At 42.6% G+C, this 20,618-nt stretch overlaps 1 protein-coding gene across 4 annotated transcripts in view; it reads right to left on the bottom strand.

The window, feature by feature from the left end:
- STARD13 (StAR related lipid transfer domain containing 13) overlaps positions 1–20,618 on the bottom strand; it is a 305,199-nt gene that overhangs the window by 25,745 nt on the left and 258,836 nt on the right. For all 4 annotated transcript variants that reach the window (XM_059826737.1, XM_059826755.1, XM_059826761.1 and 1 more), the window contains 3 exons: positions 12,965–13,036; positions 10,853–10,934; positions 2,969–3,032 (listed from right to left, as the gene is read on the bottom strand). In XM_059826737.1, the coding sequence (XP_059682720.1) occupies positions 2,969–3,032; positions 10,853–10,934; positions 12,965–13,036 (218 nt within the window). The remainder of the gene's footprint in view (positions 1–2,968; positions 3,033–10,852; positions 10,935–12,964; positions 13,037–20,618) is intronic.

The following is a 20,618-nucleotide window of genomic DNA, read 5'->3' on the forward strand; positions in this document are numbered from 1 at the left end:
AATCATTTTTAGAGGGAACTAAGTTTTAAGACTTTTTTTAAAGAAAGTAGAGATGACCAGAAATGGATATTGGTAGCAAACAAGTTTTGCGTCTAACCACAACAAAGATAAGATTACATTCTGCCCAAGAACCAGAAAATACAGAAGGTTTTTAGTGTCAAAATTTGCAGCTCAATAAAAAAAGGTTTAGTTTAGTTTTTTTAATTGGTAACGAAACATGCTTGTGTTTCATCAGAAGAAAAATCAGACAAATGAGATATCTGGATACTGAAATGCTGCCATGGTGACTCACTCCAAATCTGGCTGCACTGCGAATCCTGTGACATAATATGCTTTTCTTTTGATGGAATCAGTAGAAATTCTGGAAGCCACAAAATCCTGAATGACCCACTGTTCTTGTTAGATATCAGAGTGCCCTGACAAAGGAGACTGTCCTAAAAAAAGTGCAGAGAGCACTTTGCCAACTGACATGTCACCGGCTATGGGGACAGTGGATCAAGAGTAGGTCTGAAAGCAACGATTCGTCTTACACAGGTGGAGCAGACATCTTGGAGCAGTGACTGTATACTTCTACTGACCTAGGGTGAAATCAAGTGCACGGCTTTGGAGCATATTCAAAAGTCCATTTAATACCATTATGTTTGGAAAGATGAGAAGGGGCAAGTTTCTTGAGGAGTGACTGATAACATTTGCCAAAGAGAAAGAGGTTTTGATTCACAGATTTGTTACAGTTGATTTAAAATAGTACAGCTTTTTGACTGAGGGTGTACTTGCCTAAGATACAGAGGGATGCTAACAAAAGGCAAAAAGTGGGTTTATTTGCGGTGGAAATCTGCCACATTTTTCCAGCTGGGGGCAGGAATTCTCATAAATCGACAGCTGCAGAAGGCAGTTAATCCAAAGGCTAATCTCTGTCTGTCCAAATTGCTTACGGACGTCTTTGCAACACGTACACAAAAATTTCTGTATGCATCTCGATGAAGCCAAGGCAAAGAGAACAGCCCATAGCGTGAATGTATTGGGTAGGAGAGTGAGTGGTGGGGGACTCTCACCCTGTGCTGGCTTTCACAGTAACCTTGCCTGGCAGCTCGCTTGGCCATATTTTGATGAATCACTCAAGCAGCTGCGCTAGTCCTGTGCAAACCTGTTATGCTGAACCTCCAAAGCAAGTTGATTTTGCATTTCATTGTTCAGATCACCATAGAGACTATTAGGAAAGGCAGTATCTACAACAAAAAAGTTTACTTGATTCAGTGTTCAGTTCCAGACCCAATTTCCAGCTTTTACACTTGCATTTACATTTCCTTCTGTCAGCAGTCTCTCCTCCCTCTTCTTCTCTCCCCCACATTCTCTTCTACTTTCACTTTCTCTGTAACTGCCTCCTTCTCTGTATCAAATCTCCTTTGTCCCCTCTTTGTCTACATTTTTCTGTGCTCTGCTTCTCCCTGGCCTCATGCAGGTATGGACCCAACCAGCTTCTGTCCTCCTGACAGGGTACCAAGTAGGGCAGTCTCACTTCCTTAGCAAATTTATGGTCATCTGCAAGGAGAGCCGCTAAGGGCTTCAATCCATTCAGAACAGGGAGGAGTGGCAGAAAAAACTAATAAAAACAAAGATAACAAGAAAATCCTCCTTTTTTTAACCAAACATAATCAGACACTTAAAGAAGCAAGCAAGGAAGCATACAAATCTCACACCAAACCCAAAATACTTGTTGGAAGAGAAGAAGGACAGGAACTAAACAAAATTTCAAGAGGACAATCAGCGTTCACCTATATGTTGCTTTTTGTAATTCTGTCTCTTGTGCATCTCCAGTATCCCTGCATGAACACAAGTACACGAGCGCATGGCTGCAAACCAGACACCACTCCAAGCAGGTCAACGACACAATCGATTGAGTTAGTTTTTGCTGAAGGACCTCAGCCTCTTCCTATAGTGCCTACCTGCCCAAATCATAAAGTTATCGTGTAGTCAGGGAATTTTATTGTTCCTTCTCTCAGGTGTGATATGGCTGTTTGATGTGGAAAGTGGTGGCATTTATCAAAGACAAGAAAAATCCATCAGGTCTGAAGCAGTGAAGAGGTCCAGTGAATGGACAAAACACATGCTAAAGAGGCTACATACACAGCAGAACAAATGGGCACATGCAGAAGGCAGAATATCTGGACATTAAAACCATTCTTTGTTCAAGTTCCCTCAAACAGTGAATAGAGTATGAACAGACTGAATCTGCAAAGACACCATAAATGCAACTCTCAGAGGTAGGTTTTAAAAAGCATTAGACAAACACTCTAAGGGAGGAAAAACAGACACCAAGATTTCTCAGAGCCAACAACTACCATTGTATGCTACTGAAGGGCTGGGGGACTTTGTGACCAGAAAACCAAACATTCAACAGTTAATGCTGGACATGTTACAAAACTCTCAAAATCAATAGGGAGTTTCTGCAGACCTCGTCGAAACCTTTTAAGCTCAAATAATTCCCATGTTACACAGGAGCCTGTAGGGATGACAGAGTTTATTTTCATATACTTAACCATGAATAAGTCAGTACAAGAAATAAAGAAAAACTATTGTTTTTGTCTGAGCAGCTTCCATTTTTTCCCAAGCAGGATTTTCCATTGTGTACTCACATGGCATTGGCAAACAAGCCAGCGTAATGAAACCACACTGTCTTTTCACCCGCTAACTTGAATTGCACGTACGTGAAGTTTTAAGTACTGCGTGTGCCCTTTTAACACAGGTAGTATTGTTCCTGCTGTATTAGTCACAGTTTTTTTCTATTTTATTTATAATTTCAAGATTCAGCGATTCACATTATCATGTGTCCAGATAATGCTGGCACACATGTTCAAAGTCAAATACACTTAACCTACTTTTAAGACCATTACTGACTTAAAGGCTAAATTGGGGATGTCTTATCACAAAAGCCAGGGCAAAGCCAGCGCGTTTCATGAAGTTTCCTTACCTTTTTTCTTTGGAAGTTCACATCGAGTTTCATTGAGGCGCACTTGTTCAGTGTGTTCAGTCGTCTACAGGGCAAAGCAAATTCAAAAGATTAGCAGCCTCTGATTAAAGGGCATGACGTTTCATAAGTTCAAAAGCTTTTCTCTTATCTGCCTGTAGGATGCCAACTGCATACAACAGGCTTCAGAAACGATACTGATCATATTATTCCAGGCTATAAGACCACTGCGTTAAAAGGGAATCTTAGCTTCACATTAGTTGATAGCCAGGTTTTATACATTGCTTTTTTAATTCATAGACATTTAATTACTTAGCAAAGGAAACAGGTATAAACAAACACCTCTGATGGCTGGGGAAGTGACAAGAAAAGAAGGAGGTAAGTTGCCTTCTGCAGGACCTTAACAAAATTGGTCTAAAATGTGGATTTTAAAGCACTGGTGAAAGACAAAAGAAAAAGATGCAGTTCCTCACTTTAGGCAGTTAGCACCTGCTTTAAAAAGTTGACATGAAGAACTTCTAGCAGTTAGTTAAATGTTTCTCCACAGCCAATAGTTCCTTTCCCATACCTGTGGATCTTATAGACAGGTTAACACACCCAACATGTAACAAATACAACATCTTTAAATAAATATTTTTAGTTATTTTTGACCATGTTTGTAAGGATGTTATCAGGGACTGCTCCTTAAATCCAAGGCTATCCCATGACGATAGCGGGTTGAAATGACAATCTGATAAAGATGGGAAGTGAATGTGTGTGTGTGTGTGTGTGTGCGTGCACCCATGTGCAGAAACAGAGGACAAGAAAACGTGCTCTTTCAATAGAGAACATACCATGCTAATCATAACTGACGAGTTTTTACTTATACTTAAAGGTCCTGATTCATGAAACCATCCATCTTCTAAAAGCAGAGGCTCAGAGTTAAATATGTTTGATTTGGAACATTTTCCAGATTCAGGGCTGAATTTCAAAATAAAGAGAGGCAGAGTGAGAGCCATGTACCCACAACACTCTTCTGTAGGCTGCCTGCATCTCCTCTGTCTCTGCAGCAAGAGTTGCCCCTATTGCTTCTGGGTCTCAGGAAGAAGCTGCAAATCTCCAGAACTGATATCATTTGAAATGTGTGTGATAAGTTACAAGGACACATGAAAAAAAGTATCACATCAATAATATAATCTCTCACATAGCATGAGAACATTATGGCATTAACATATTCCTCCCCGGGACTTCTAGTATTAGAAATCCTTTCAAATTGCCACCACAAATAAAGAACCAGCCCACCAAATGTGGATCTTCTTTAAAAAAAATTCCCTCACGAAATATCACCTGCTCATTTGTAGATAAAATACTCCTCCTTAACTCAAGCCAATAAACCCCTTATGCCATTACCAGAAAAGCCCTGTGCTCATCATATTAATGCGAGTATAATGCATGCACAAGCACACCCTGCATGCATGATAGTAATGTTCTTGCAATAAATTTCAGGCTTTGTGGCTCTGTAGCTATATCTTCAGCCTTCTGCCCACAAATCCTCCTCCTCAGGGATTATATCTATTATTGCAAAGCTCATCTTTTGCCCAAACATGGAATTTCTCAACCCAAAGTTGAGTTTTCTTGGGACCCTGGGGCTGAATAATGTTTAGCACTTCTTTTGAGTGCAAAATGTTTAAATTTGCATATCGATATCAATTCCAAATATACAGTGGCACAGACACATTTTCCTGTCCTTGGAGACAGCGTCCTCCAAGAGGTGAACTGGAGGCTCAGAAAGGAGTCCCTGCTTCCCTGCATTAGCTGGCCTGTGCTGGAGGCACAAGTTTGTAGCCACATTTCCATACTGACATGCCGTTGTGTGCCACCTGAATGCTCGTAGCTGCATATCGGAATCAAGCTGCCGCCGGGTCCTCACACCTTTACATGGTGAGCGGCCAGACCAGGGACAGAGAAGTGCTCCCTGCTTCCTTGACCTAAATGTGTCCTGCGAGGCTGACCATGAGACAGGCGTCAGCTAGATTCACACCCAGAGGCTCAGAAATCCTGAGAAACCACTGCTTCCTTTCAAGCTGCTCATCCACTCTGTAAATCGAGCCATCAACTCCACCTCCCTCGTCCCTGCGAGAGCAGGCACTGAAGAAACTCTCCTGAGAAAGAGGGCTGCGGCGCAACCCCCTGTCTCCACAACAGCCCCTGGCAGTTGATCTCTGCAACTGCTTCCTCAATAGTGTATAAAAAACCTCTATACTTACTGCCTAATTGCAGTTGTTAAGGAGAAGAAGTAGAAGAAAACATTTTAAATACAGGGACCAGTGCTTCTTCCATTCACTATGGTGTCACTTGCCTTCTAAAATCCGAGGAGCAAGCCACGCACTTCAGGAGCGGGAAGACGAGGAAGCAACAGCCTGTGATGTACCCTTTGCCCTGTCTGCACCCGGGTACCTATGCATGTGTCCAGCTGACAGCAGAAAGTGCCGTGGCATTTCTATCAAGATAGGCTGCTTCTTCAGCATGGAAAGGTGCAGAAAACACGTGATCAAACCAACAAGACCGTCCAAAGCCATTGCTTTCCCACTAATGGCATTCGAGAGCGAGATTGTTTCAGCAGGGACTGAGAGGTCAGCTATATAAAAGTGAATATTATTGCTTAAACTGGAGACTTGGGAAGCCATGCCATTGTCCTGGCTGCTTTCTAACCTGGCTTTGCTATGAAGCACTCGCTCCATCAAAAACAAATGGGTGCCAGGGACTCAACCTCAGGTTTTAAATTCACCCATCTACAAAATATTGGCATGCTTTCCAGGGCTCTTCCAATGCTATGTAAAGATTTTCCAGTGAAATTAGAAAACTAATGATCATATTTGTGAGCCTGCCTGGTACTAACAACTCCAATCAAAGCCAGTCTGTTTCAACTTCCTATGCCTTGCTGATGTGCCAGCGGTGGCAGAAAGCTTTTCTCATCCGCTTAAAGTCGTTACATGACTGACAGCATTACTGTCAAGTCCTCTGCAAATCTTTCAAAAAACAAAAAATAAAAGTCTGGCTACAAAAGGCTGTCACTAATGTCCCAGTCGAAGTGAGAGAAGCACTACACTTTCACATCACTCCTTAAAAACATGGGAGAAGCCAGTCTGTAATGTTAACAAAACACAAAATCTGGACTTGAGAAAAGGCAGAAGAAAACACATTAAAAAAACACAAGAGACGTGGCAATATATAAAAACCAAATCATCCTGGCTGCATTTGAATGCTTGTCTGGAAAGCTGTGCAGTGGTCAGGGGAAGCCTGCAAAATATTCACTACAGCAAGTGCTTCGCTGATGTTAATTTTATTTCTTCTCCAGGCCATCACAGGTAAACACTACCTCTATGGTTTAACACTTATCTCTGTGGTGAAACATCATCTCTATGTTGAAAAGTGTCCCTTGAAATAATACTTAAACACCAATGGAGTGATTCAGCTGCCCAAACACAGATGTCTGGTGTTATTTTAGATCCCCCAGAGTACCAAGCCTGGCCTTCAGCTGCTGCAGGTCCTCTTGGTCTAGCCAGCCCGTAGAGAAGTCTGAGATATTTTAGGAGATCTGAGATGGCATTAGACACAGGTATTTAGGGCTCTGAATCCCAACCCCAGTGCTGTACTTATTAACCCTTATGATGGAAGTTTTTCAGAAGCAGGAAATCTCCGACTTTTGCACCCTGTACAGCACTAAGCAGTGTTTACAAATAAATACAAGCTTGTAGCAACGCAGGATCTGATTATCTGAAAAACCTCGTGGGTCATCTGTTTTCCTGCTTGAAGAGCCATCCAGATAATGGGAAGACAACTTCAAAGTAACTTGGAGCTCCATGCATTCCTCTGGACCTGTCTGCAGCCGCTTCCAAGCAGCTGGTGGGGAATGCAGCCAGGGGCACCAACCGGTGGTGCAGGAGGAGGCACCATGGGGAGGGCTGGCATGGACAGCACAGCGTCTCCTGCCTCTGCAGATCTACAAATGTCCTCTCTTATGCATCATGACCAGGCAAACACATTATATGGTTCCATAAACTCCTCTCTGAGGGAAACATGACACTGTTTCTTTGTTTTATCATTATTCCTAGCCAAGTTTAGGTGCTGCATGCACATGCCCCTAGCTGGCTTCTTCTAGTGCTGTGGAACTTGGGAAGAGGATATCTAGCTCCTCGTGCTGCACTCTGCTGAGGTCCGAACACTGAATAAGGGTCTTCCCAGTACCAGCAGGGCTGGTGTGCGAAGCTGGCACCAGCACGTCCCTGCTCCGCCAGTTTTGTGCATGAAGAGAATATACTGTTTTCCAGTCCTATCACTTTTTGTCATGGCTGCAACTGAATGAGTTACCTTATAGGCTACATGCTCACATGAGGTGAGTCAACTCTCCTTGAGGTCAGTCAGAGCCATTCCACTGCCTTCAGAGGCGGGCTTAACTCCTGAGAGCACCTAGAGCAATATAACTCAGCAGACAGTACTGACTATACAATCACCACTTCAAAACTCTAATGGTAGGACGTCCCATGTACAGTGACCTTTGAATTATTTACAAGCTATGTAAGAGACACTGGCTGTGGAAAAAGAGGCTGCTGGCTGCTTGGCACAGTTCAAATTTTAAGAACTTGGTTTAGGGACCTATGTATCAGATTGTTACATACTTCTTCTTTATATTCTTAGTCATTGCATTTACGTGAATACAAAAAGTGCAACATGGCTTGGCTTTTCCTTCTCACCCCCTTATCACAGTGGCCACAAAAGTTCCCAGAGCAGAGTTGGTTGCTGCTATTTTGGAAACGACACAGAGATCCAGCTATAAAATTTTCATGCCCAATTATTATTTTGGCAGGCTGACAGCGTTTGCCTGCAGATTGCATGGCAATTTTCTATTGTTCGTTACTCAATAAAATCTGAGTGGAATCTCTTGATAGATACGCCTCTAACCCAAAGGCCTCAGATTTTCTCTTTACTCTGCCAAATTTTCAAATGATATTGTAAACAGCAGGAGTGTTAGAATATTTCAAAAAGGTCACTGAAATCTTTTACATCAGGGAGTCTTAGGTTCTCTGACTAAAATACTACCAGCTGCCTTAAAAAAAGAAAAGATTCCTCTGCATTTGTACCTCATGTTGTCTTGTATACTGCAATGCCATAAGAGAACAGATTATAAAATGAGCTTGAGAGTCTGATTTCAATCCACAAAGCACAGAAATTCAGTGTTTATGCTAGAAACATTACCATTCAGAGCTAAAAGTCTGCTCAAACTGATTATCCACTCTGGCATTCCAGCTTTAAAATTATCCTCCAAATAAAAATGAGAACCCCAGTTTGTTCAGTACTACAGGCTGAATGCACTATTAGTCAGTGTGAAGGCTTGGTCATGCATAGCTTCGAGGGCAGTTTTGTGTGTTTGAAGAATGGAAGTTTGGCTCCCGACCTGGGAATTGGTGCATACAGAAATAATAACCAACCTTTTTTTTAACTTTGTATTTCATAAAAATGCATCACAGCCTGCGGCTCTCGTATGATATACTGGCATGCACCTTGTAGTAATGCCACCACAGAGCAAAGCAAGGGTAGAAAACCAGCCGCAGTGGTCAGCCGAGCTGTGAGGATTTCCAGTGCACTGGAAAACTTGGAAGATGTTGGTTTGATAGCTAATACAGTAACAAAGCTGGTACTGGGGGTAGTGGCTGGCACTGTTTGCTCTTTCTGATGAACCCAAATCTTGACATTTGGCACAATCGCTTCTTACAGGTCACTCTCAGCTAAAGGTTTGGAGCTGTTGAGTTACAGCAAATTAAATGTCTGCAATCTGAAAACATAACCTGTACATAATAATTCTATTTCTACCTGGCTAGTATATGAGGTGTTATTCCTCTTTTAGATCTAAACTCTTTAAAAACTCCCAACAAAAATTAAAGTCAACAGGTGTTGTCTTCTGAATAAAATAATTACAGAAAAAGTTACTAGACAGTCATCAAACCCTTTGTCTTTGAATAAAATAGTTTGGAAAGATCTGCGTCTATGCTTAGGTACTACAGGTCTCAGCAGTATCACTTGATTTAGGCTAATATAAAGCATTCTGTAACATAAGTGCATCTCTCCAGCTTCCAGTTTATTTTCCAAAACCTCATCTTTTAATAAAAGAGAAAATAACCCAGTCTCTAGCTTTTAAGCTCACAAAGAAATCCTCATATCACCCTATTGTAATTGTTGTAGGTGTATCTCTGAGTCTACAAAGAGGGCAGAGGAGCAAGAGGTGAGCTGTTGCCATTTCACTGTGTAGGTGTTGGATGCCTGGTGACCATGACTGAAGTACTACCATTGCTAATTACTTCTGAGAAGAAAGACTGGGGAGAGTCACAGAGCTATGCAATGACTGCACCTCACTGTTTGCTCTCAGGAGAAAGGGACAGAGACAGAGATCGTACTTGCACTTTTGAATCGTCCCTCAACTTTGTGGGAAAGGGCAGAGTGGAGAGATCTCAATCTCCTACCACTTCCCAAACTACAGCAAAGTATGTCTTTCACCATGCCAGACTGAAGCAGGGGGATGCACGTACGTGTGGGAAGAAGGTTTCTTGGGCATGGGCACAGCAATACCTCCCACCAAGCTGCGTACCGAACAGCAGTGGATCAAGCCTGCAGTTATTCTGCTCCCAGCATCCTTGAGAGCAATCACTCTCCAAGTGTGATCCAAGTCTTTCCTACTGATTTGTCTTCAGACACAAAGGCTACTACACAGAGAAGGAGAATATTCTGATACCCATAACCATAATAGACAAAATGAGAAGCAACAGGTCTCACTTGCAGCAAGGGAATTTTGGTAAAGCATTCTGACAGCTACACCCAGGAATTGCCCGGATCCTCCAGGAAGGAGGGCATAGCCCAGGATGGAGAGATGGACTAGATGAACTTTCTTCCAGCCCTATCTTGTATGATTCTCAGAAACTCTCTCTGCAGTCCTCCATCACAGACTCACTAATCCCTGCAATGCACAGTAGGATGTGCGGTGGAACAGCATGTACTCTCTGATGACTTTAGCCATGGTTGCAGAAGGGGAAATAGAGTTTTGTCCAATTATCTTGATGTTGGTGTTGTGAAAGCTTCCATAACATGTAATAAAGCCTGCTTGGTTAGGGGCCAGATGCTCCTTTGTCTTTGCTAAAGAGGAGAGGAGCAGAACCCAGCTTCAGCTGAGCACAGGAGAAAGAAGAGGGGAACAATGCCTCTGCAATGTGGTTTTGCAAAACTACCACAGAATTACTGCTTCTTGAGTCCTGGGGGACAGTACTTGAGCAATGCAATACGGTATATTCATCACAGGCAGAGTATAAAAAGCTAGATAAACAGCAAACACAAGCCTTCTGGGAGGCACAAACCAGTGATTAGTTGTAGCAGCTGTAGTACTGTGGGGTTCCGGTCTCACTTCTGTTACTGGTGCCAAAAGGAGAGCACCAAGGGAATCACAGCAGCATGAAAACCATGTCTGCTGCCAGAGAAAGTTCTTGCTGAATTCTGTGCAATGCAGTTTCATCTTTTCTGCTGTGCTTGGACATGAGAGTTATTCATGTGCAACTCAAATGTGACTCTCATTTATTCAGGGTTTGCTTGTACTACTGCTAGTTCTTTCTTAAAAGGCAGGTGTTTCAAATCCATTGGATTTGGGTCTTCTCAAATAATTTGATGTTTTCTATGAGTGTAGTGGGCCCTATTCCAGGATTTGCCATAAGCGAAATGAATTCAGAATGGTATCATTATAGATATAATTGCTTAATTCACGCGGACAAGCAAACATCTCTGCTGCTGCTTCTGCTGCTATGCTAACAATAACAAATCAGCTTATGTTTTTAAATTATCAGAAAAGAAACTTTAGGTGTTATTTACCTGCAAAGAGGTTCTACAAGGTCCTTGTCAAGAAAATCATGATCTTTCTTTACTGCAGCAATGTCAATGGGAAACTGGGAGTCTATAAAAGGAGACACAATATTAAGATAACTGCTTGCTATTCAAATGAAAATACATTATCTACGTCTAAAATGCTTTGCATGTGGTGCTTGCTCACCAAAATCTAGTATGACTGATTTCACTCAGCTCTGGTTCCCCTCCAGCTGTATCTGTGACCCTTTCAGTCACTTTATATTTTTTTTCTGTTAAAGTTATAGTTGAACGTCCTGCGCACCAAAGAGAGAGCTAGATTATTTAATTTTGGCTTTAATAAGATGCTCAATTGTTAGATGTTCTTTCTAGCGCCTTGCACAAACGAATGAGATCAGGGAATTACCAACACACTTTCTATATCCACATGAGCAACAAGGTTCTCCATTCCCATCACAGTGACTTAATGGGTTATTTGCTAGACAGACTTTTCCCATGAAACAGAAATGTTCTGCACTTTTTGCTTTTAATATGGGTCCCAGAGAGACAGAGACAGAAAAAATGAGCTGAATTATAACCCCAAACATTAGCTAAAAAGCCAGACTAGTGTGCTGGAAGCTGACATTTGTAATGAAAAGTGACATGGCTGCAACACATTAGTGGGCTCCGTAATGGTGGGACGGGTTCCAGCGCTGTGGCTGCTCTCCAGACTGCTCTGCCATGCTTAGGTACCGCAGCAGGACACTGGGATACAGGAACTGCAGCCAGCATTTTCAGACACTAGTGCTTAATACTGACATAATAGATGCCTGTAAAAAGGACCTTGTTTTCAGAGAAGCAGACTGTCTAGAGTGCATACTGACTGTACAGGAACTGTGGGAGTGCAGCACAGGTTGTTTTTTGGAGGGAACATCCCTTTGAGTCCGGCAGGCAGTGGGGTCTCCTTTCTCTGGGGGAGTTGGTATCTGAGATACTCCAGTTACAAGGCAGACACAAAAGTACTACTGGGCACCCAGGGACTGTGGTAGACACACATCTATGTCAGCTTTGGTCTGGCAGGCTTATTAGTCTTAGCTCCTTGCTGGGTTTAACAGAGCCCACCTGGCTGCTGTGGAGCCACCTGAACATCTCTGCATGGTGCTCCTAGTCCCCGGGCACCCGAGCAGCCTGTCAGGAGCCAGCAGCTGAGCCTTGTGGGACCTCACCTGGCCATCAGAAGCCATGGAGGTGTCCTCGGCATCACGCTCCCCACCGCCCTCAGCCCCACGTGAGGGGATGGATGGAGTCGGAGCTGGCTCTCAGCAGAGCTGGCTCTGACCTGCGAGGTTTCTCGGCCATTGCTCCATGCGTGGAGTTGCGCTGCCTCCAGACCCAAGCTGACCCTGGAAGGTGTCCAGCAGCATTTGGCGGAGCTGCGCTTCAGCTAATAAGCCCGAGTGGGCCTGAGCTGGCTCTGTGTCTCTGGCAGAGACAATATGCAGTTTGGGAAAAACGACAATCAGCTGCATATCCCTCTCAGCATTGGGCTAGGGCGAGCAGGAAAAACCCAGTCCCAGTCCCCAAACTGCTTCTGAACGCAGCAGCAGTGCAACCACTCGCCCCACCCTTGGGGACGCCACTTCCCCGGGCACAAACTTTACAGCTAGGAAGGGAACACGGCTATTTGCTTTGAGTTAGCACCAAAATACTGGCTTTTCTTGCTCTGCAAATGTAAAACACAGCTCAGATTATTCACTTTTGGTAACTTTGCAGAGTTTTAAATTTTATCTTCAGTAAGACTGAAATTTTCATCAACTTTCAGTGCTTTCAATCTTATTTTAGACACAGTTCAGGAAGTTTAAAAACAAAAAGACCTACGTATTTGGATTTTTTGTACTTGTTTTTGTTAACCTTTGAGAGTTACACAAACTATGTCCCTCTTTTTTTTTTTCTTCCCATGGCTATGAGAGCAAGAATCTTACTTTTCTTTAGGCACTCGTATGACTCCAGCAGCTGAGGCTTTGTGAAGCAGCCAGCCATGGCCATAACTCAGTCAAATGTAGAGTTGGCTGACTGCAAGCTCTCCTGGCAAGGGCCCAGTGCACTTTCAGTACCTCACAAAGAGGAGAAAAACCTACTTACCCTCATAGAACTGAGCATATTGGGGAAATCCAGCTGCACGTAACCAGTCACACGCTTCCTTTGCTTCGATTTCTGAGCAGAAAGAGAAAAGAAAGAAGTTCACACTTTGTGGTTTTGCATTAGAAGTTCTTTTAATTACAAGGAAATGGCAAAGATACTTGTCTGTTTGTTGCTTAAAAGTGCTGTCATCGCTCTGAAGTATTTTTTAATAGCATCAGAAAATAAAATAATCCCTCAAAGAAATCCCCCTGCCTCCACAGGACTCTGGGGTTTGCATAGCTGCTTGATGACCAGGATGAACTGTTAATCATCTCCATGCAGCAGGAGCAGTTGCTCAGCCAGGTTTGTGGTCTTGTGTCCTATCGTCCCCCAAGAGTAAGTTGTTGGGAGAGGTGAAGATGAAGCAGGGTGCAAATGAGGTGACAGGGAGCATGCACGGTGTTTTCTCCTGCTTTGACACTTCTTGCAGAGAAAAGTCGCACTTGAAAGCCACTGAAAGCTCTGCCAGGAAAACCCCAGTGCAGGTCTCATGTTACTGAAGGGACAATTGCACAGGTAGGATGCGCCTTCCTGCCTTTAGCCATCTGAACTCCATTATGCAGACTCCCTCCATAGTCAATAGAGAGACAGTTACTTCCAAAGGGTGATTCATTTCACCTTAAAGTCGTGTCTAAAATAGGTGGGATAAATCAACTACTGACAAAGCTTTTCTCTTGTGGCTGCTAACAGAGGGAAGATAAACAGCTACAGTATGTCTGTGCAGCTAAATAAAATAGATGCAGGCAGTAGCTTCAAGCACTGGACCCCAGACTGCTCACTCTTTAATTTTAATCCACTTCCAGGCCTGTTTTGGACTGTTTCAGTTATCTATCAGGACAAATCTTTTCTTGTGAAGGCTAGCACTAAGCAGTGAGGAAAGGAATCAGTCTGTTTTATCTTGTCCCTGCCTCTCCGCTATGTAGAAGTATGGACACAGCTGATGCTGGGCTAGGTTTCCCCTTTCAAACAGCTTTCACTGGGTAAGATGCATCCCACCCCTATGGAAGAGGTGGGGGAATCATCAGCTGGACAAGAGAATAGTCCCTCCTTATTTTGGGGGTGACAGTAGGAATAGGTGAGCGTGAGGGAATGGAAGAAAATCATGTTCAAGAGAGGCACTACATAAGACCTAAAGCTTTTTGCACAGGAGAGGCAGACCCACCCTGTGCAATCACTAAAGCAGCAGTAAATAAATGTCAGCCACACAAAAACAGAGGATAAATTCTGAAGTGTCTCCAGCAAAACAAACCTTGTGCACTCCAGCAGTCACACACACGGTTATGCATCCAACCTCTGAAATGACTGATGCATGTTGACAGTAGGGTACCTCAGTTTTTACCAAGCTCCATGGGCTCATTTTATGGAAAGCAGTGTGCCAGGTCTGGCTCTGCCCAGCACCCGTGCTGCCTGCATGTGCAGCTGCTCCCAGAGCAACTGGAGGAACAACTGAAAATAGAGGTTCACCCAGATAAATGCGGGTTGCTGAGGAAACCTGGGCAACATCTCCTTGCTGCCCAGATCTAGATCAGGATCTACCACTTCAACAGTTTTGGTTTACAAGATCAAAGTCAAAACACGTATCTGCACCTCTTACATTTGCAAAACGCTAAGGAATGGAGTGTGCAGGTGTTGAAGAAAGTAGACATTTTATGTTGCTTATTATTCAACCTGAATGAATGAGTCAAGTTTTGGCACATTTGTGGTTGTAAAATCTAGGCAGCCATAATACAAACCCCTAAATGTAAAACAAGCAGTGGAACTGGAAAAAGAAAATCAGGCTCAGTTGCTCTTTTGCATGTTCTCCTTTGCATGCGAAAAAAATTCCAGTTGTAAATCTGTTTTCTACTAAAATGCTTTTTTATAGATAGGAGATGCTGGTGTGAATTTTCCCCCATGTAATTCTGTTCAGATCACTCATTTTACCCCTAATGACTTTACCCACTGAAGCTCACCATAAAACCTGCTTTGAATATACTCTGCAGCATGTGACCCACACACCTTTCTGACCCTCTAAATACTGAGTCATGCCAGCAAATTTTGTTGCAGAAATCAAAATTCAATATACAAGGTCTACGTATCAGAAGCCCCATTTCCCACAGGTGATTAGACAGCCAGTAACAGCTCCACAATGGCTGCAATCATTAGCAATGCTGAAAAGGATTTACCACCAGGTCTTCATTTGCTTTGACATTAGTTCATGTCAAGGCCAAAAAAAGGAGTATGAAAGTACATTCAGTTCTTAACACTGCACAAAAGAATGAGCAGCTTACATAAAACGTGGCTCTCACTACTGCACATCTGTGTGCTGAACGCACATCTCTATTATGTTCCAGTGAGACTGAATATTTTTATTATATGCTTGGAAAAAAGACAAGTCTTTCTACTTTTTTCTTTTGCTTAATTCAATCTCATGAAACACAGATGAATCAATCCCATTTCAAAATGTATTTTACAACTCAGAACAGCTGTACGTACATTCTAGCTTCATCTGGCCTGGAAGCACAACTAACAGAGGCTGTGGGTGATGGAGAATGCTACCATTTAATGCTTTTATATGCTTATCATATTTCAATGTTTTTTGCAGTTGGCTGCTCAGAGGAGCTTGCTGAAGAATATTCCTGCAGTCCAAGTCAGATCTAAAAAATCTCAGGTTGCAATGGGGGAATAATTGCAGGGAATAACCAAGGGAATAAATCTCACCCATTGTTGGTTTTTTTTTTTTTCTTTTGTATGAGACTGTAACACACTGCAACCAGTCAAAAATAATTGATGGATTAACTTCTGCTTTCAAATCTTTGACTCCATCTCCTCCACAAAAGAATCTATTGGGACTATCCTCATTTTCTAAATGATCATCTCAAACAAACAGATTGCCCCTTGAATAAGATTTGTTAAGTCAGCTTTCAGGATACTGGGTCTCGGACATGTATCAGTCCCCAGCTCCCTCCCTTCTCTCTTTCCGTTTTGGTCTTATTCAGAGGACAGCAGAATGGGAGAAGTGCAATGTGCTGCTGGCCCAGCCAAAAATATGACTTTGCTCATACAAGTGTATTTCCACTAGCTAAAGACACCTGTTCCAGCTATTCCCCTCTTGACCACTCCTGCAGTTTAGGTGAAAAGGCACAACCAAAGATTCACTCCTCAGCAGACACCAAAGGTGACTTCTACTATCTCACTCTGGGTATGTAAACCAAATTATAGTTCAGATATACAGATTCTTTCATTACTGGATATTGTAATGCTTAAAACATAATTTTAGATACTCAGTTTAACCTTCTCTTTCTGTGACCATACTCTAATATTTGCTTTTTGATACTGGCTAGTTAAACATCAGTGAAGACTTCTTTAAGAAGGGATGAGTACAGTGCCAGAAAGACCTCGCTGAGGCTCTCAATGCAGGGTTGCAGAAATATTTTGGCAGTGTTGGTCTAGTTCCATTCCAACATCTACGCTAACACAGGGGTCTGAACCAGCCTGCAGTAGATGCACTGTCTTGGTGCAACTCTGAAGGACCTAGAAAACTACATGTGTTCACAGGTGACTCCAAGGTCAACAGCACAGAGAAGGGCTGTCACGCTGAGAAGAGTGATTTCAGAGAGGACATGGCTCGTAGTTTTGTGCTTAAGGCTGGCAGGAGCCACAGCTCCTCCCAGAAGCACATGAGCCACCACCGACCCACAATCAGCATTTCCCTTGGTGTGACCAAAATGCTGTTCACCCCAGTACACCTGATGGTGGGTTTGCGCTTATGCACTACTGCCCTGCTCTGCTGACTGAAAAAAAGTCAGGGATAATTTACCCACTGCTTTCCACTTGCTTGTACAGCAGTTAATGACAATCGTTAATTGTTAAGGCTAGATAATAATTCAGTCACAAACATTGACAGCCATCAATAAGTCTCACAGTACTTGAATTCTCAGGGTTTTTTCAGTTTTTACTTGAAGCTTGACAGGAAACAAGTTTCTCTTTCCCATTTCACTTTTCTACCAGTAGTGAGTTATAACTGAGATCCACACATGCAAAAGCCCTCCAGCCACATTGCTGGGGAGATCAGAGTGATGACCTCATGGCCTCCATATCCTGCTCATCTCCCAGCTCTTTTCAGGAGGTATGTCCGAATTCCCCTGCGCACAGACGTTGCTGCTGACCTTCCTTGCATCTTGCCCAAGAGGCTCCCCAGAAGTTGTCCCCTGCTTCACCGAAACCTTGCAGTGCCCATATGCGAGCAAGGACTTAAAGCCTTGTCACACAACTCTTCGATCAGCCAAGCTATCTTTTTTTTTTGTTTCTCCCCATGGGATTGTGTCTTAATCTTTCCTCCTAGAGTTGCCCCACTGTGTATTAAGTTAACTGTTTGTCAGAGACACTGATACGGTAGCACAAAACATATATCGCACAGTAGAGATTGAAGTGCAAATCACTGATCCATTTTTTTATTTATTTAGGATGTAAGTGGAGCAAAATAAGGAGGGAGAGGTTCACCCAGGAAATGTGACAGATGTTCAGAGCACAGCTGGGACTTGGCTTTGAGTCCATCTCTAGTGTTAAGAAGGTTTGAGCTTGTCTCCCACAGACCATGTGAGTGGTCTGGCTATTCTGGGGCTGAAATGGAGATGGTTCCTTGCAGTCTTTCTCTCTCTCCCAACATTTTCTCTGATTCTTCACAAACTGCTTTGACGGTGCCCAACACCAGAGGAAGACTCCAGCAGCCAGCTGCCACCAAAGGGGACATCCTGGCCTGCCTGCCCCTTGCCAGAGGGCTCCTTCTCCTGCTTTCCTTCATGCCACACTGGCTCCAGCTAACCCTTCAGAGATCTAGCTCAACCCTCTAAGCTGGCAGAAAACTAACCCCCCCCCCAAACTGGTAATGCTCTGCTGTTGCATTAGCAAGTTGACCCAGTCCTCTAAGGGTCCTGTTTAGTCCACATTAGCTGCATTTTAATGAGCCCAAGAAAACCAAACCACTGGGCAGTCCATCCTCACATGAAAAAGAACTGCCTAAAAAGTTCTTTGGAGAAAATTGCTGTCAAGAGAAAATCATGTAAGTAAATTAATTTTCTAGCTTGGGACCTTATCACTGTCCACGAATATTGGTGCTAAGACCTAGATACCACAGTCCTTTCCCTTTTCCTGTCTAGACATCAGCATTTTGTCTTGTTTCTGCCTTTCTGTCATTCTCCCCCTGTCTCTTCTATCTTCTGTTTTGGTGTTTCTCCCTTTTTTTTAAACTATATTTTTTATTTAAGATTCAGCTATCCCTTTGCACAATGCAGTGAAAGAAATAGCAACTAGAATAAATAAGGTACATAATTACCCCATTTATTGTGTTTATGTCAACTTTATGTGATAACCTCTATTATTCATCTGTCTGTAACAAATCACTGTTTATGCTCACTTTTTATTCCCCCTACATTGCTCACCACTTAAATCTAATTTACTGGGCTTAAGATAAAATATCTGGGAGTATTAGAGAAAATGATTAATCAAGTCATTGGAAAGTAATGTATTTTACTGTGCAGCCGCATCAGTGAGCTCCAGTGGCCATCACAAGCCGGGCTGTTAGGCAGAAGACGTCTCACTCTTGCAAGCGTTGTTTGGGAGTAGAGTAACAGCTTGGTTATAGCTCACAGGGTTTGCAGGTGGTTCGTCTGGTGTTATGCTTTTCATTTTTTGGTCCTTGTCTTACTCTCTCCTTCAAGAGGAGGAAAACTGTTGGGATGACATGGTTTGTACTGCATCTTCCAGAACAACATCTACCTGGCATTTTAGGGTCAGTTTGGAGGCTTAGCTCAACCCTGGGTTTAATAACACCTTTTACTCTCAGGAGCCACTGAGGACCTGTGTGAAAAGTGAACCAGAGAATACTACTGGGGAAGAAACATGGATTGTGTCTTAAACCTGAGGCATGCTCAAGGCAGCTGCAGAAACGGGAAAGTTTCAACCTTGCCTTGCAGGTCTTGATGCATCATCCCTTTTGCCCCATACACCTGTCATGTCACCAACAAGCCATGCCACCACCCAGATGTCTTCCCGGAATAGCACTCGTGAGGGCAGATGGGATCTGTGGGAAAGCTCAGTTCAGGCTGAAGCAGTTGAAGAACAGGTCCAGTGTGTTTCAGCTTCTTCTTGCAGCCCAGTGTGAGGTACTTCGATGACCCTCATTAGTCTCCTGCCCCTACATCCCATAGTCTTTAAGATATTTATCCATGTAACTCTTACTCTTATTTTACAAATGGGAATTTAAAGCACTTCAAAAATGCATAAGCAGGTTAGAGACAACATTGGTGGGAATTAGGTGCCTGACTCCTTTAACTGCCCATAAAAATATGGCTATGTCACTCCTCAGTTACTAATACCCTTAGAAATCTGGTCTGGACAGACCAAATCCCAAATTTCTGAAGTTCTTAGATACCTAAACCCATCACGCCATTGTCACCCAGCTACTACGTAACACCAAAGGCTTGTAGGTTTCCACTGAATGGCATTTGCAAAGCTACTTCGGAGCTAAGAAATTAGACTACAGTAGGGTAGAGGTCCTAAATTGTGGAAAACAGGAAAATATTTGTAAATATGAGAAGAGGTGACTTTCCAAGGTCACAGAGGAAATTCACAGCAAAACAAAAGCTCACATCTATAGCTTGCAAGGAGCAGGTTAATACCTTAACTAGATTATGGTCTTGCTTCACTACTGCAAGCAGGCTGGTGTAGATCATGGAAAAATACAAAGCTTCTCATATTCCCTAAGGAAAAAGTCCCATGCAATTTAATAAAGACAGATACAATTTTCTGTAATGTTTTCATGTTGCATTGTACCCACCAGAATTCTTTTAAGGGGAAAATTTATAGGGAATTTAAAGGGAATATTTATAGGATGGTATAAACTTTTGTGTAAAGGATATTGGTGTCTCTGAAATTATTTAGGCTTTTGGCACAATTTCCTGAGAACTCCATTTGAGGGAATGCTTTTAGGTAGGGGTGTAATGGTTTACCCCATTCCCTTCCACTCTATAGGACTTTTCCAGAAGAATTCCAATAATAATGCAAAGGTAATTGTACCATGCACCTGTGAAATTACCATTTATAGTACAAATATATCATAAAGAAAATAAAACATAAGCATATAATGAATTTCTATTATTTTACTACACGATGATGCATACCCTTCAATAAATCCTGATAATAAGGTTTTCAAAAGTGGAATTTCATTGGAATTATTTTATATCATGCCATATAATTACTATTAGAGGCAAGGTTATGTTTTGCAAGCAAGGAACAAATAAAGCTGTCAAAGTGTTATTTGAATAGACCTTAAGCTTTTGCAGAATATTGTGGTACCAGTAATAATACAATAAAATATGGACCTTTTAAACTACTGTGGCTGAATATAATTCAAATGTCAACAGTAAAAGATCCTTTCAAGCTCATGAGTAGTTTCTTTATCTGTAATTCTTTATACTTGGTGAATAATAGTCAGATGATGTCCATTCATGCTCTGACTTCTTAGAAAGGTTGAAAGTGAGAAGCATGATTATTTATGGACATGAAAAAAAATCTCATACGCTGACAGATGAAAAGATTGGGACTGTTTACCTTGGAGAGCAGATGAATAAGGAAG

The sequence above is a fragment of the Gavia stellata genome, chromosome 1 (assembly GCF_030936135.1).
Source record: "Gavia stellata isolate bGavSte3 chromosome 1, bGavSte3.hap2, whole genome shotgun sequence".
In the NCBI taxonomy this organism is placed as follows: Eukaryota; Metazoa; Chordata; class Aves; order Gaviiformes; family Gaviidae; genus Gavia; species Gavia stellata.